The 18681-nt window shown below is 41.9% G+C and overlaps 1 protein-coding gene across 5 annotated transcripts in view; it reads right to left on the reverse strand.

Moving 5' to 3' along the window:
* Positions 1-18681, reverse strand: part of LOC311014239 (discs large homolog 1-like protein) — a 91821-nt gene that overhangs the window by 45303 nt on the left and 27837 nt on the right. For 3 of the 5 annotated variants that reach the window (XM_084010710.1, XM_084010715.1, XM_084010714.1), the window contains one exon: positions 18474-18596. The exons of the other annotated variants lie outside the window; for them this stretch is intronic. In XM_084010710.1, coding sequence (XP_083866836.1) covers positions 18474-18596 — 123 coding nt within the window. The remainder of the gene's footprint in view (positions 1-18473; positions 18597-18681) is intronic. 5 annotated transcript variants of the gene reach the window in all.

Raw genomic sequence — 18681 nt, forward strand, 5'->3', positions numbered from 1 at the left:
TATGCATTGGCCTACTTCCTTGTGAAAAAGTGTTCTCTGCTTGCAAGCATTTTCTTCTGCACCAGACACACACACACATGTGTGCACACAGACACACACATCCACAGTCCAAGACCCCAGGTGTGGTGTAAGTCTGGTAATAATTGAATAAACTACAAGTCAGTTCAGCCAAGTCTATTCAGGAGCAGTGAAGCTACAGTGCTGTCAGTGACCTGACAGTAAACACTACGAATGTCTCTCCTGTTTTGCCAGTTGAAACCATTGCATGGTACTAGTTGCTATAGAAACTCAATACTTTTTGATTTACGACAGAGTTTATCTGTTTTGTTTTTTTTTTACAGGAAATGATGTCCCAATGTAATACTTTAATTCATTTAATTAAATGTTATATTATGTTGTGGTTTCAAAACAAACATTTCCCTTACTCTTGAATCCATTTCTCTTCCACTATCCACCATCTTATATCATAAAGTACATATTGCAAATGTTTAGTCCTTTATAGCAGCAAACAAATGCTACACATTAATTAATTAATTAATTAATTAATTAATTAATTAAATCACATTTTATTTTATGGATTAAAACTCAGGTCTTGTACTGGTACATTAATTGATTTTAGTTATTATTCACCCACAAAATGACACAAAATATGTATATAAAGTACTCATCCCATAATTTAATTCTTAAAGAAGACATTTCTCTTGCACGCCTCCACAGTGAAGGAAGAATCTACCATTAAGTAAATGATGGAGTAAAACATCTTTTTGAGAGTTTGTAAACTTATGTTTGCTGTTGTTAAATATGGCCTCCATTTACTTCAATGCATCAAGGCCTTTCTTCATTTTTTTTCATAAAAAAATAAAATAAATAAATAAACAAGAATTCAAGGTAAAATGTGGTGAGTAATAAATATAAAATGGTCATTTTGTGGGTGAAGTATCCCTTTAAAAACAGATCTGAATTCCTCCAAACACAGTTCAATCAGTCCATTTGTCAAGCAGCAGTATTTGTACATTCATATAGTTACATGACAATAATAATAAATCCACATTGTTTGTTTGACAGCGATATGCAGAACACTCACTATCTTTAATATTCATTTATCTACAGCTTCTGGCTTCTTAGCTGGTATTTAAGAAAGAACAGGGGCACACACACACACACACACACACACACACACACGGACCGTTATCTGCTTTGAGGTCCAAGCCTCTATAATGTCAGTAAATATATGCCACAACTCGCCCCAAACCAACCTGATAAAAGAGAGAGAGACCAATGGACAGACAGACGAGGGACGTTAAAAAGCAGCGCCCATGTGGAGAGCACAAATAGATGAAAAGAGGGTGAGGGTGGTTGAGAAAAATGCTGTTAAAGCCACCCAGTGTGTGTGTGTGTGTGTGTGTGTGTGTGTGTGTGTGTGTGTGTGTGTGTGTGTGTGTGTGTGTGTGTGTGTTCCCTGTGTAAAGTGCTGCTAGCGCTGCAGGCTAACCGCTCAGTCAGGAGAGGATGAGCAAGGAGAATAGGTTGTTAGCGTCACAGTGCTGGATGAAGCCCACACTAATATCACGCTGGAAGGGTTGACGACTAGATGAAACAAAGATAGAATGAGTAATGGCTTAGAGTTTGAGTTTAGCAGAAGAGTTTAAGTTTAAAATTCTCTAGTAAGTTTGAAGTCTCTAGTAAGCTCTGTCAACTGATTTCCTGCGGACGCTACACCAAACTGAAAACATTCCCCTCAAATATTATTACGTATGAAACATCTGAGTCAGCGTGCCCACGCCACGTCAAGCTCTACTTAGGCTTCTACCCCTACTCACTTTTGACACGGCTCTTAGAAGCACATCCTATTAGTAGATCCAGCGTGACATTGTTAATTCTGTGAAATGATATGCTTAATTGAATCCCCGTTTTATGTTCGGAATGAGTCAGAATGACCTGATGATGAAGTTTAAATATCCAGGAAAAACATCCTCTTTAATTGAGCGTTAAACCTTTTTTACTCCACTTAATTGATATAATGGATATGAATTAGTCCCGTGAACATGCACATATATTACTCATTACAGGTCAGTCTGACTCAGGGGAAGATGCTGTTGCCTATGTCTTTGTTTAATGGGTAAATAGCACAATAAGTAGCAGACTCAAAAGCAGAATAGATGAAGTGTTCAATATGAAAAGCAGGAATGTGAATGAAATAACATTTTGGCCAGGACCTCTAGGGATGTGCTTGCATAAAACATTTAATAAAAAGAAATAGATATTTTTCCCAATTCCACTGTCCGCAGGGGAGACAGGATTGTGAAACTGAATGTCACCAGCAGGGGGCCACCGACTCCACAGACAGCTGGAGCGCTGATGAGAGACACATAGACTGATATGATGATGCTTCACTACAGCATTGTATCTTCGTCATTCCTGAGTTATTCGTTTCAGCTGTCTGATTTTATCATCACTGATTGGCAGCACGTATGATATGGCACAAAGATACTGCAGCTAACGTCAATGTCTACTCCGAGAAGAGATAAAAAAAAGAATAAATGGTGGTAGGAAATGCAGGTAAGGGGTTTAAATCCTGTTTGAGCTTATACACACAATTATGCCACAAAAGTATACAATATAGCATAATAATTAGCAAAATAATACATTTTGAAGCTGTTGTTCTGTTGATTGGTTTTATCTTAGTATTGTGTTGCTAATTTAACACTGATGACAATGTTCTTTAATCATTTCTGACTGGACTAAACTAAATGCATACAGAAATGTACACAGAATACCATAATGGCTGCAGATACACAGCAGACATCCTCTGAATGTTATGAATATGAAAATGCTGCATCTCAACACGGCAGAGCTGTGGTCTCCATGGATCAGTGGGTGATCAGACACGTGAGGCTACAGATCTTCATTATCATATATCACACCAGCAGCCACACACAACGTGGCAGAATAAATCAGTTTTCATCTACAGCGTCTGTCATTAGCGCAGGGATTTGTATTGGGATGAGGTTGGGAGGCAGCAAACGTACACATCTTTACTTTTATTGTCAAAAATGATTGAAAGTAATGACAGGGTGGATTATTTAAATTCAACTGCATACATTCATATTCTATGTTCAGGTCCTTAATATATCAGATGGTGTAATGTGATGAAAAAACAAGTATTTTCCAAGTCAAAGTCAGGAAAATAGTATTGACTCGTTTCAAGCGATTGTAGCTAATTTGTTAACCTACAATTGCATCCAGCAGAGGCTGAGCAACACCCATTGGAGTCATGCTTCTGGCAACCAGGAAAATCAAGGCAAGCTTATCCAGCTTGGCTGAAGAATGAAACATCTGCCTACCACCGTTTTATATGAGGGTATGAGGAAAATATGTGTCATAATGGGTTATTTTAGTTCAAAACAAGGTACTCAGAGAAGATAAATGCTGTGCATGGCTGCAACCTAATTTGATTCATTCAAACACTTAAAGGTGCCCTGTGGAGTTTTCTCGTAAACAAATCAAAGTTGTTGACATTCCGTGTTACTCATTAAAATGCTATGTGTGCATCCCTGCTGTCTAACAATAGTCTTTAAAGCAGGAATGAGTAACGCTTCAAATGCAGCAGTTAGTTGTCATTATAACATGATGAAAGAAATCCAGCTGGTGTATAGACAGGTCACCAAAACAAACTGGGTCAACACAGTTTTCACAGTGGAGGGTGATGGGATGCTCTTCTTTTTCTTATATTCAAGGTTTAACTATGTGCAGTCTGCTCATACTACTAAGGGCCTGAGGCTTCTCAGCGACCCACAAATACCACTGTCCCACAAAACTGCAGTCACATTGGTCATAAAGTTATAGAACTGAAACTGTAGAAAGTCTAATTTTCATTCCCAGTTACTGCAAAAGTCTTTCAACTTCATCAAAAGAGCAGAATAAATGTCCAGTTTTAACAATGTGTCAGATATTTAAAATATATTGTTATTAAAGAATATATAAGCTGAATAGGTTGTACCGTGAGTCACTGGCCCATTTATGAGATATGTTTAAAACACAGAACAGATCTCTAATTCTATAGTTCTCTAATTCCCAGTGCTGAAAGCAGGGCTAGTATATGCTGTAATTGGACCCCAGAGTTATCGGTGGGGTCAACAAGGGGGAGTCTCATACATTCTGTAGAGCAGACCTCAGATCGTCATCTCCCTGAACGGGAAGTGATCCCACTTGTGTGGCCTTGGATATAATCACTTCTCCAGGACAGAACAGTAACTCACTACAATGCTCTCTTCTCTTTTCTCATCCGTCTGTGTTACCCTCGGCCTCTCTGGTGAAACTCTAGCTTTTGACTGGTTGTGCCCAACTGTGAGCCAAAGAATCAGGGTGAAGTTATGTCTTATCTTAATGGTATTCTCTGTTCAGGATATGGTCTCAGTGTATGTTTCAGATGAGTTTGCCACTCCGTCTCTTTCTCTCTCTGTAACAAGGTGTCTACAGTGTCTTCCAGCCTCCAGGGCTCTTCCTGAAACAACTTAATTACCAACTCTGCTTTCAATGCTTAGAGATTTCTCCCTCTATCTATCCTTGGTGGAGATCAAGGAGGTGCAACCACAATGAAAAGTGACAATAAAGACAAACTTCCAATACTTTAAGACCTAATTATAAAGAGGTTGCTCATTAATTCCTCCCCCAGATCCATAATGTATTACAATAACACAAATAACACAACAGATTGTCCACAAGTTCACATCATCAGAATGACGATAATACTAATGACACAAGGGCTGCAACTAATGATGATTTTTAGATAAATCCGCTGATTATTTTCTAGAATCAACTGCTTGCTAAAGAAATCAACAAAAAGTAATGACAAATGCACATTACATAAGAAATGAATCCAACGCAGAAGTGCCAAGAACTGCAGTTTCATCCCATCTTTATAGAAGAAATAAATGTTTAGTGACCACTTCAAAAAACTCACTCATTTCAAATATATTAAGGCTTTAAGTTATGCATATTTGAGGGCATGGGTGGTAACATTCAGTTATGTCCCAGGATGCAAGAGAATTACATTGCATTAAACATTCATTTTAATCAATAAACAAAGACTGAACTACGAGGAGACTCAATTTTTACAGTTTAAGAGGAGTAGCATGACTTACATGGGTTCAAAGCTGCTGTCTTCCATTCTCTGTTAAACCATGTTTTCTCCAATTAAAATCTGCCTTACACAGGAATGAGAAATGTAATTTACTGCAACACATCATGTGTGACTGCATGATAAACGTATTATTATCACTGGTAATATCACACAAGTAGACAATGTTGCTGTATGTAATAAAATGAAATGTGTTAATGCTTTTGCTTCTTATCATCATCATTTATAGGAATGACGTTTTCATGAGCAGCAGTGAATAGGTGAAGCCTTCTGTGTCAAACCATTCCACACCAAAGGAAAGATGGAGCTGCCGTTACTTTGTGTTCAGCCTCATTAGTTAGTGGTCATATTAAGTGATTACTTGTGGTCAGTTAATCTGCGTTGATTATATCAGCAGAGAACAGGCTGGAGGTAGGAGACTGATGGAGAGGAGAGAGATGGACAGTGTGTATGTGTGTGGGGGGGAGCCGATATGCAGGCTTCATCCCACACACAGAAGATGATGCAACACCTCACACACTCCCAACACCACAAATCTAATGCACTTCTCTCTTCTACAATACAGTGTGTGTGTGTGTGTGTGTGTGTGTGTGTGTGTGTGTGTGTGTGTGTGTGTGTGTGTGTGTGTGTGTGTGTGTGCATGTGCAACTGAGCGAGTAAATTAAGGTTTTAAGTTTAGACACACACTCATCCACTCTTTCTTTCTGCGCGCACACACACACACACACACACACACACACACACACACACACACACACACACACACACACACACACACACACACACACACCTACATGCCACGCTCTGCTTGGTGATGAGCATGGCAGTGTCACCATGACAACAGCTGATGCCGCCCGCCACGGTTGAGAGCTAATTGGTTACCATGGGCGATGGTGGTCCAGGTTGTAAACATTTGCTTAAGCCCCTCCCACTGATGATGTCATCACCTCATCATTAAAATGTTTTGAAATAATGACACCTATAATAATAACACTTCATTCTCCAGCTCAAATTTAGGAAATGACTGATTCATTTACAAGAAAAGAAAAAAATGTTGTTGTTACATGTTTCCAATGTATCAATGGGGGTAACCCTCAAGCTGCTTCAATATGTATTCTGATATGATGTGAGTTTAGCACAGGTATGGGTGAACATGTGGTGAATGAATACCACACCTTAGTTTTATTCCATATTGTCTTCCACTCAATCCTGCTTCAGAAGGACCATCCAATTCCTATACTGCCACAAAGTATAGTTTCTGAGCGTGCAAAAAAGCTTGCTGGAGGCGAAAATGTGCACTTATGGTGTGAAGATTCACAAAAATAAAACACATACTTGCATACTGCCCACTCAGTAACAGATGATCTATGAAAATAATGTGGCAGAAGCTGCGATTACTGTAAGTGTTCAGGTTTTCGATCCATCCCACTCAGGACAAATTCCCCTAAATATGACCTTTACCGCCCATCGCACCATTGGCACCACAGATCTAAAGAAAGATGACCCGCGATGTCTAAAATGCATTGTGGTATCCCATGAGGCACAGGGAGAGTGGAAAGTTCCCAGCTGAAGGATAATGAGCCTCTCTCTATAGGAGCGCTGTGGATGTTGGGAACTCGACTGAACACATGCCCTTATGGCAGGATGGGCGGATGTGTTAATGACGTTGGTCCCGACATGTGAAAAGGACCCAATGCAGACCATTTCAAAGTTGTGAACATTCCCATACGTGTCCCCGTTTACAGGAAGTAGACACAGACCCAAGCTGTTGCCCAGCGATGCAATTCCGTTCTCTATACGATCTCTACACACAGTATATACAAGGCCTTTCCCACTTACTCACTGCCTCCAATGTTGACCCTAGTAATATTTCCATCATAACCAATCGTGATAAAAAAAATCAATTAGCTGACACTTAGTAAGAGTCCGTCTGCTGACCTGTTGTGTGCTCTTTATGTTGATGGATACATTATTATCAGGTAATGTGTACAATATATTCAAACTGCCCACTTTGAGCACATAAGCTATCGGATTTCTCTCACAGTCCTAATCAATCCCTAATTGCCTCCTTCTATGTCTTACTCTCTCTCTCTCTCTCTCTCTCTCTCTCTCCCTCTCTCTCTCTCTCTCTCTCTCTCTCTCTGTCCCTCTGTTTCTCCAGCTCCGTCCATCCCTCTCTACCCACACTTTCTGTGACCACTAAGCACTTCTTTAAGGCTTTTAGAGCTCTTCCTGAAGAGCCAGGATGACATTCATACCTCTGCTGTAGCACTCATCAATTATACAGAAACAGGGTGGGGGCTCGGGGAGCGAGAGAGAGAGAGAGAGAGAGAGAGAGAGAGAGAGAGAGAGAGAGGCCACTTGTGTCCACAAAAAACAATGTAAAAGAGTTTGGTCAAACACAGATCTTTGATGGTTGTGAGTGGCAAACACAGGTGAAGATACCTTATGTGATCTATTATGAGATCTAAAGCACATGAATTAGATATGAAACTTTGCTGAGTTTCACATCAATTTTGCATTTTGCAGTGAGATGTAAGGAAATCATTCTGGGTTTTATATTATATATATATATATATATATATATATATATATATATATATATATATATATATATATATATATAAAGCTTTCCAGTGACATAAATACCATCTCTGGACACTAACATGTTCCAGACCAGATGCACTAATCTATATGGCTTTTGTCAGTGGGACTGAGTAATGTGATTAAAGCATAATGCAAGCGTGTGTGTGTGTGTGTGTGTGTGTGTGTGTGTGTGTGTGTGTGTGTGTGTGTGTGTGTGTGTATGTGTGTGTGAGAGAGAGAGTGAGTGAGAGACGGAGATAAAGAGAGAGGGGGTGGTGCACACTTCCCTAATTTTTAGTTCAAGCATCAACATCTAATTGGACCCCGTACCTGTAATGTCCTTGAACACTTGCAACAATGCACACAAAGTTTGAAAACTGTGATTCCATGTTCTTGATTATTATTATGAGGCCAAATCAGCAGATTCAAACCACTTCCATCATATAGTTAAGAGTCTCTCCTGCATCAACAGGACTCTGTTTGTGTGTGTGTGTGGTATAATGGCCCATCAGTCATGCAGTAAGTGCCTTAGACAGGAAAATGGCAACACCTTGGGAAAACACTGGCCAACATGATTACTGCAAGGGGAAGGGGGAAGGGGGGGTTCACTTTTTCCACGGGCTGTGCCGTAAATCTGCAGACAACTGTAAAAGTGCCGCAGGGTTGAACATTTTGTGTGGCGCCCCAACTACTCAGGAACTTAAGATCAATAATGCAGGTTTGGATCGAGAGACATTACTGCATTTGTCATCTGCAGCACAGAAAGTATTTAATCCTTCTCTGCCACGCTCGTATATCATCGTGCTTTCTATCATTCAGACAGAGGAGTAGCCATTACAATAAGTGCTTTTCCATCTACCTATTTTTATGGTCATTTGGAATCTTTTTATAACACTTGGATGAGGTGGAACTATCTATCAATAAAAGTAAAACGCCACAAAGTGTGATGGATTCAGGTTAAGTGAGTAAATCATGACAAAGCATGTGACATAAACCACTGAAGCTTTTCACTCCACAGAAGAGACAAATAATCGTGCCAGACAATAACGTCAGTTATAAAGGGTTGAAGAAAGAGACTATAATGCTCAAATTAATAAATGTTAATAAATGTTTCAACACCATTGGAGGTTTGTGGCCTTTTCTCTTGTTTAATGGCACCTGAATGGACAATCACCTACCGTTGACCTCAATGCGGCCAATTCCTCATACATGTAACCCGCATTTCAACGACTTGAAAATTATTTTCAGGTTTGCGCTACATTTGGATGGATAGTTGAGCCATATATGATCAAGAAAAACTTCCTTTTAAATGCACAATGACAAAAATTTATATTATAACAGATTTCTGACAGATCCGCAGCTACCAAAGAATCTGTGAATAAAATATATGCTCTTATATTGTATGATTACCTTGTACTTATCTGTTTATAACAGAGATTTTGCTATGACCATTTTTAATGTTTGAATTAAAGTGATGGTTCAGAGTGAAATGCACCCTAGGTCATTTCCACCATGACATCCAGCCAAATACCCCCTCAGAAGCCTTTTTGGCGATGGTCAACATTGGTCAAGATAGGGCTATCAGCAGAATGACTTAGTACTAGCGCTATGGTACATCTTGTACATCTCGTAAATTACCCCATAATAATGCATGGAATGTTACCAAACTTCTGCAGTAGTACACATAGGGTCTGTACTCACAAAACGAGGCATTTGAAAGTTTGTAAGTAAGAGTTTATTTAAAAGAACACTTGCATGATAGCTTCTATCCTCGGCTGCTAACGCTACCGCTGCGTAGACGCCACTTCCGTGTTTACCCAGCCGATGCCGTAACGTGAGTTTCACGCGAGAGTATGAAAAAGTTTCACTGAATGTTTATAAATGCTTATATTATCAGGTCAACACTTGTCAACACTTGTTGACCTGATAATAAAAAGCATTTATAAAAATGTGATGTCATGGTGGAAATGACCTAGGGTGCATTTTACTCAGAACCATAACTTTAAATATTGGCCAATCAGCTCACAGCAACAGAGATGTAGGGCCGGCTTCTCAGAGTGCCAGACCCATCATCCTAAATATAAGCATCTAATATTGATATCAAGACCTCAATTATTCTTCCAAGCGCAGATGGTTTTCATTTCAAGAACACAAAAAATTAAAAAAGACAACCTGATGACATGAAACAACCCTACATGAAATGGATTTATGTGTCTCTGTGCATAAAATTGAGCAATTGTGATATGTCTGATGCAAGGGGTGTTTGGACTTAAGACACTGTGATGCATTATTGTAATTATGGAAGTGGTATGGAGAGTTGTCTAGCAACACTGGAAACTGTTCACGGGGGCAGCAGCATGTGTCACCATCAGAGGGGCCTCCTCCATAGATCTTTATCAAATACAGTAAGTAGATAGTGGCCTGCTGGGTCCTTCATTGGTTGTTGGATTTGGATGTCAGTTAAGAGACGCAAGCTGCTGGTTTGATTACATTTATTTACTTTTTACTTCAATTTATTATGACAGTATTTCAGTGCTACACTGTGTTTTACACAGATATAGGGACAAACACATCCCCCATACATTGGTGATATTCTACCTTAATTTCACCACACAGGTAGGCTACAAACACCGATTAAATAAAGCTTATTATAGCATCATATTTTAATTACGGTATATATAACGGTCAATATAATGATGTAATGGATTTATACTATTTGCAAGGGGGAAAAGGTAGTCCAAACCATAGGTAGCTGCAGTGTGGGATTTGAGTTATAGTTGGGTTTTTCTTTCTGTATTTAGCTCACTAGCACTATGAGGCTGCATTGTTCTCTAATTACATCCTCCACAGAATATACAAACAAACACAGGACTTTCAGCCAGCAGAACACCATTCATGTCCAAGGCACAACTAAAACCAAACGTTGACATTTTGTCACAGCAGTCACTACAGCCACAAGTCTTGTTTGTCACTTGCTATACATTAGCTGTTAATGTCAACCTCGCTCTTTTTTAGTGTTTTTTGCAAAATCCTAACTATAACCTGTAAAAAAAGTCTATTTTGTAAATACATTATGCATGTAATGGGTGAAAACTGCCATGCTGTCCCTGCCAAGCCCAAAAATAACACTAGAGGTGTACAGGGAGCATCATGGTTTGAAGCTTAGGGCCACTGATTTGGAAGTGAGTATGTTGCGGAAGAGGATTGCTGAGTCTTTCTTCAATTTCTATCATGTTTTATTCACTGTTAATGTTTTCAACTGAATGTGTAGGAATAGATCAAACTCTCTGATCATAGTTCTTACCATAATATTTCTATAGCGGCTGTGATTGTAGTTGCATCTTTCAGACATCACCTGTGGCGTAGCTGCCTCTGCTAAGTGCGTAGGCTCTGTAGCATATCCAGCTCAAATACATTTGCTTCAAGTTCTATTCAAAGGAGACGCAAAGCCACATTATCTAGAAAATTCCTAGAGCCCATTGTGCCAAGGAACCATATAAACATGGTGTATGCGTGACTCCTCTCTCATCAGGTGAGCCACTACCTTCCCCAGACACTCTGATGTCTGTGTAGATTTAGCAGAGTGCCACGGGACTACTCAGCTTAATGCTTTGCCATGGTAACACACCGGCTCTCTGGGTCTCATACACGATGCCAGGGCTCATTTCCATGACAACATTATCAAAAATCTCAACCACCAACAGAGAGCTGCTTCAACTTCAGTTTGAAATGTCCCTGCTGCCCCTGAGTGCCTCCCTGTTTTGGCTAAGAAACTGAAACTAGAGAATAATGTAATGACCAGTCCCATGTACACGCGCACACACACACACACACACACACACACACACACACACACACACACACACACACACACACACACACACACACACACACACACACACACACACAAAACAAAAGCCCGGGTTAAGTTACATGCTTCCCACCCTGATCCTCTACCACCCCTCAAGCATAAAGCGCACACACACAGACACACTCACACACACAGAGGGTGTGACGTCTGTGTTACCTGGCTAGCAGTGATACAGTCGGTGAAGGCACTCCTCCTGGAGAAGAACGTAAGGAGCTGCTGCCAGCGAGAGGAGGAGGTGGAGGGTGAGGAGGAGGCTGGAGAGGAGGTGGAGGGGGAGGAGGTGTGGGGAGGTGCCAGCTCCTCCGAGGAGCCCCGCTTGGGTCCCGGCTTCTGTTTGACTCCTAGCCCCGCCCCTTGACCCCCGGACGATCCGCCCACCCTCACACTGCGGGGGACCAGGGTGTTGTTGCCGAAAATATAGTTCATCTTCTCTGCAGGCTGCTCTTCCCTTAGACACACAAGATAGAGTTCATGTTGTAGCGCTTCTCCACTGCTTCATGTCTAATTTCTATCCCCTCTCGGTTCGCTTTCTCTCTCTGAAGCCCTTTAAGGTGTTGCTGTCAAATATACAAGTCCAGCACTTCCTTATTTGCTGTCACCCGTTTCTGTTGAGGATTATGTTGCTATTTTCATGGGTCTCTTCTCAATTTTCTGTTATTGTTTCTTCTTTCTTTTCCCTTTTCTCTTCTTCAGCTCCCTCAGGAGTGAGAGAGCAGCTGGCAGATGGAGAGATGAGGAGGAGGAGGAGCTGGAGGAGGAGTTGGAGGAGGAGGTAGAAATTGCAGGGCAGGTAGACAGGGTCCTCTTAGAGTTGGAGCATCAGTCGGTCTGTCCAGGTCTTTGTACATCCACTTGTCAATCCATCTGTCTGACTGCCTCTGCTGTCCATCCATTTGTCCATCATCCCATCTTCTTTTAGCCAGTCGGAATGTCCAACGTCCACATCTCTGGTTGTCCAGAATCTCCTCTCTTCAACTCCTTGCTTTCCTCTCTTCAGAGAGAAGACAGAGTGAGGGGGAGTGTGGGCCAGGCAACGACAGGATATGAGGATTGATTATTTAAGGGGGTTCACTCATTCTCTCTGTCTTTCTCCACCCCACCTCTTCCTCCCTCCCTCCCTCCTCCTCCTCTCTAGTCCAAGGAGATGACCAGTCAATCTCCCCTCTGTCACTGTATGTGCTCCCATTAAATATGGAAGGAAGAAGGGAGGGAGGGATGGGTGGCTGGATGGATGGATGAAAGGAGGGAGGTGGAAGGATGCAGGCGAGGAGGAGAGCATCTGAAGTAGGAGGATGGTCGGAAGAATCACTCGGCAACTCTTCTGTTTCGCCTCCCCTCCCTCCTACATCTGTGATGTCGCTCCAAGTCTCACTCTCTCTATAGTACAGTACATTATTCTCTCCCTCTTTCTCTCCCTCTCTTTTTCTACCTACCCACACCCACTCTCTCTCTCTCTCTCTCTCTCTCTCTCTCTCTCTCTCTCTCCCTTACTCCCTGCCTCCCTCTCTGCCTGTCTTTCAGCAAATTGTCTTTTCCAGTCTTTTATTAGCTGCAACCTGACGCCTCCCTCACTCTCTCACTGTCAGATATCGTTACTGGTACAAGCCACACCCCTACATTCTAGCCAGCCAATTACATAACGCAGCCCCCCCCACTCCAAATACACACACACACACACACACCTTCAAAACATGCATGCACATACAAACCTATGCAATGGTGCCTGTTGAAGGACATGAGAAAACAGCTGAATGTCACAGAAGTAGAAATAATATGCTAGTGGTGACTAGACAGATAAGGAGATACATGTTTGTGTGTGTGTGAGAGAGAGAGAGAGAGAGAGAGAGAGAGAGAGAGAGAGGGAGAGAGGGAGAGAGGGAGAGAGAGAGAGAGAGAGAGAGGGGGGGGGGTCAAAAGGGAAATAAGAGAGGTACGTTTCTCAGTTCACCCAGTAATAACAATTGACACTGAAGCACTGTATCAACAAGTATGCTTTAAATATTTGTCTTTCTGTCTGTCTGGGTGTGTGTGTGTGTATGTGTGTGTGTGTGTGTGTGTGGGGGGGGGGGGGGGGGGGGGGGGGGGGGGGGTCAAAGTGCAAGCATACATCAGTTGATAGGTCTGCTGTTTATACGTTTGTGTATGCATGTGTGTGTGTGTGTGTGTGCGTTAGAGAGGTCTTCTCCTGAGGCTGTTTCCAGACACTGCAGCACCCAGCTCTCCCACACACACACACACTCACTCTCTCTCATGGGCACACAGACACACAAACATGCACATGCACGCTCATCCAACACACGCAGACATACACAAATAGAGCACGACTCTAAAACAACAGGCTGTTGCTGGGCACCAACTGAGATAAAAGAAGAGAGAAGACAGGGGAGAGAAGAGGAGAAAGTATACGACCGGGCTAGCAAGTGGCCTCACAGCATCCCTTCAAGCGTGGCCTTGAGGCTTCAGCATGCAGTCAATCAGCTCGCATGTCTGTGCTAATGGCAAGCCAAGTTAAAGCGCAGCCAGGTCTATAGCTGGCTTTATCAGGCGGGTAACTGAGTGACCACCGATGCAATTACAAGCTCACGGCCACAAACTAGACAGAGCGATTTGCAGCAGTATCCCCTAGCGTACGAGGTGTGCAGCTAGCATGCACAGCTATCTCAGCCTCTCTGAGGATTAACCACAGGTGGAGCAGGACCCCTGTCACAGCTTCTCCCTATGTTTCCTTGGCAACTGTGTCCATGGCAACAGCTTTCCGAGTCCTGAAATACACCTGGTGCTGACTGACTAATGTGATGTTTGCTAAGATGTGAATAGATAACACTGAGATTTCTTATGCTCTTTTATTAAGCTAATATGAAGAAATCTGCCTGATATGTGACAGGGAAAAAAGAGTGGGTGAGAGTGATTTTAAGACGCCCCCTGATCTGGCTTGAATCGCCTTTGCAAGAGGCTTCTGTGACTAACACTTCACAGTTTGAACAGAAAATAGCTACAGACCGGCCAAGCTCCTACAAGACTAGAAACGCTGCAGATATTCACAGTCCTTTCATAGGGTTCATAGCGTTGCTGCTAAATTATCACTTTGATCGTATGTCAACAGCAGGAGAAAGACACTGATCAACCTGGGAAGCTCATGTGGAGGGGAAAGTGGATTGTGATTGACAGACTATGAATTCCCATTAGCCTTGCATAGCCGGCTGGGATTTTATGACATTCAATTAAACACATTATATATAATTGTAAAGACCTATACCCTGCTGAGACAACGTGGCTGTGTGTTGGCTGATTCAAGCCATCCAACAACACACAGTACTATGTATAGCAGCACTAAGAATTGAATGCAAACATCAGCATGCAACATGCTCACAATACCAATGTACCATGGTGATGAACCAACTTTGCTTAGTCTGTTAGCATGCTAATTAGCGCTGTATGCATGCCTAGAGACAAGCGGTATTGAGTTCTTTATCCAATCTCTAACCGTATTGGATCAATGCCTCCTGGTTAACGAACTCTCTCGAAACCAACACAAATACAGTGTGATAAATAACCACGTGGATGCAGAACACAGCCCTGAAGCAAGCTGAGCTTCTACTTCACAATCAATCACGCTGCCCGCAGTGTGAATGCACAGCAAGAGGTTATCATAGCTCGCACAAACGGGAACCATATTATTAGCATCTGCCAGTCATTCTCTATAGCCACTGTGTCTGCAGTTATCCACCATGAGAAAAAAATACAATACACTGACATGTCAGCTGACACAGCGATAACTCAGTGACACATGCTGGCTATATCACAACTCACCCTGCCTTCATGTGCTTTCCTCTTACACTTTTTTCCCCTTCCCTCTCTCTCCCCATCTCCAGTCAAATGTCAGCCAGTGAATGCTGGCTCTATTAATATTTCAGGACCAATTAAATAAAAGCACACATCATGCATGTTTAATGGCCGACTGCTGAGAGAGCCAACTTTGCCCTTCCATCCTCTACAGGTAGGTCGAGCTAGTGACAGATAGCCTAGCATACAAACGCTGTGTTCACTCTTTTATCAATTTATTTGCTGCTTCGCCTGCTTTGGCGGCGGCCACGCCATAAATTGACCCACAACCAATTTTGGATAACAGCTCAGCAGGCACCAGACAGCATGACCCTGTAACCCAGTAACAATGCAGTTATGTATGTTCGGCTGTAATACAGGCTTGCAGCTTCATCCCTACTGCGTTAGGCAGTATAAAGGGCTGCTGGTGCAGCTAGAAGACCAGACGTCATGCAGATCTATGATACGGCCTATTTCAATGCTTCCTAACCTTGTTGGCTCTCCTCAGCCCTTCCATTAGATCCCTTTCAGATTCTGGGACCATTTCAAAAAGCAATGTCAGGCTCCCCTGGTACTGGAGTCATGGGGGAATAGATATAAAGCACTGCAAGCAAAGCACTGGCTCAATCCCAATAGTCCAGGTCCAATATTTAGCCTCTCAGATTGTGTTTGATGGTGGGTTGGATGTTTTTCTATGCAGTACATTTAATAATGTGGGCTCACCGTGATATTAACCCACGGATTAATTACCTACTGATTCTGTATTTCCAGCTGCAACTTTACTGTTGGCCAACAAGTCTCATAGCATCTTTTGGTCAAGCAAAAAAAAATGCTTTGAGAGAGTTTAAAGTCAGCTGGTTCAACTCTCATAGCGTCTTCTTTTTTTCATCTGCAGCAAACACTGCAGACAAACAAAGTAAGCAACTAGCTGGTGACCATAACAAGGCATTTTGCAGCTAAAGCCAGATATTTCCCACAGGAGTTGGTGGAATCTGCTAAATAGGCAACTAATTGCTAACAAGTGCACCGTGTCAAACTGAAAGGTTGTATTATGTCAGTTTCTGCGGGGCTGGGCAATATTTCAAGGTATAGCCCAAGTGTCTAGGTGATTGGATATAAGGTTGCATATTTCAGCAAATATCTAAACAACTAATAAGCCATGTTGTTGTTTTACTAAAAAAAAATCTCCCTTAAGATCGGCCAAAGTAATCCTGATACTGCGTTTTAAAAACAATCACCATAAAGAAGAAAAGTAAAAACTAGGAGTCTGTTGACCAGCTGGTTTGATTGTCTATTCAGCCTTGTGGCCCTCCATAGTGAGGAGGTCACTATACACCTGTTAAACATTACAGTAAGTGCAGAGGATAGGTCTCACTGACTCCTAATTTCTATTACCGTACCAGTGGTAGGAAAAATAAATTAATTGAGAAGGGGTGATTTGGCTGACTGACAGGTTGATTAACATCCAGCAACAAATCTGCCCTCTGTCTGTGTCTGTCTGCCTCTAACTCTCTCTTTATCCCATCTCTTGCCGCTCACCCTCTCTGTCTTTCCATACTTCCTAATGATCTGCATTAGCTTAATGACCACATAAGAGCCACGAAGGTCTCTGAGAGGCCTCTGTATGTCTTCTTGTCTGTGTGTTATAGAAAAGTGACTTTTACGGTTTCTCCTCATTCAGTCCCTGAAGTAGATATAAATTGTGTAAGTAGAGTTATTTAAGTAAAGTCAATTATACTGCTGCAGTGTCGACTGCATTTCCACTTCGGTCTCCCATAACTGCCTAACACATATGCCAATACTGTGAGCCTATTTCATTTATTGAGCCTCTTTCCCACCAATATTCAATCATTCTGCTTGCTATTAAACAGTTTGATTAATTCAGTTCAATCAGACCTTGATTTGTGAAGGCACCACACACGATGGTTATTCTTCTGCTTCTACTGCCACCTGCAGTTTACAAACTGCCCCTACATCTACACTACTTTGACCAGAGATGAAAGAGGAAGCAGTCTCAGTTCTCAAATTTATTTTCATTTAAAATTTGTACATGCTTAGAAAATGGACCCTGCATTACAATTAGGCATTATGGCACAGCCAATGCCCAAACGCCTAATAAATAATAATAATTACTGATGCTTTTTGATCGAATATTGTTCTAGGTATCATGTGAAGATGAGATCACATGCAAGTGTATTCTTTATGTAATAATTACATCCATGCCAGAGCATGTGCACAGTACAAAACAATATAAACTTTCACGCAAGACCAACATATCCACAATTACACATTAGCATGCTCCATGTTCGCATGGTTTAAATCATAAGATGCAATAACTTCATAGCTGCATTTGGGTTCTGGCTTCAGAAGATTAGTGCAATACAGACGTTATGAGCAGAATCAAGTTTTTAAAGCTCCAACATGTAGCAATCTTCAAATGTCAGTATAATGGGAATATTAGTATGAGCATTGTTAGCCCTGTGAGCATCGTTAGCTGCGAGATGCAGGCTCAGCTGAAGTAATGTCGAGAGCCGCCGAGAGGCTTTTGAAATGCTCCTAATCTCGCATATAGCACCTTTAAAATATGAAGTTTCTTCAAGAGGATATCAAACTTCCTTTCCCTTCTGGCTGCCTCCCCTCCAGTCTTTTCTTTTTTTGTATTAAGATAAACATGTTGGAAGTTATTTTTGCTTCAGTTTTCATCCATTTCACCATCTGCCACTGAAACCTCTGGCACTTTAGTTGCATTTGCATAGAGGAAGTCTCCTATTAAGCGTCTGTCTTATTAACCATTGATGGTTGCATGGAACACAAAAACAACTTTCTATGAGGTTGTTGTTGTGAATTGTGAACCGATGCAATTCACAAATCTGAGATAGTTGCACAAATGCCTTTCAAATCACAAGAAATCAATGAATTAAGCACAAAAAAAAAATGAACTGCATGCTCATATAACCTGAACGTCAGAGACGAGAAACGACTGAAAACCGACATCATGTCACAACAAACGAACAAAGCTGTGAATGCATGCGACGGGCTCAGAGGCAGGGTTACCTGGTAGTGGGTGTGGCTTTGTGAATAGAGGGAGGAGAAAGGCGGGGCTGGTACTTCATTCAGCCTCTCTCCCTCTGGGTGAGGCCACGCCTCGTCATCAAAGGGAACCTCAGGTGATTCTACCTACGATGTACAGACAGAGCTCAGCATGGTAACACACACACACACACACACACTGATAATGTGCACTGCTGATTATCGCACAGGA

This window comes from Eutrigla gurnardus (assembly GCF_963514095.1).
Source record: "Eutrigla gurnardus genome assembly, chromosome: 6".
NCBI classification, from domain to species: domain Eukaryota; kingdom Metazoa; phylum Chordata; class Actinopteri; order Perciformes; family Triglidae; genus Eutrigla; species Eutrigla gurnardus.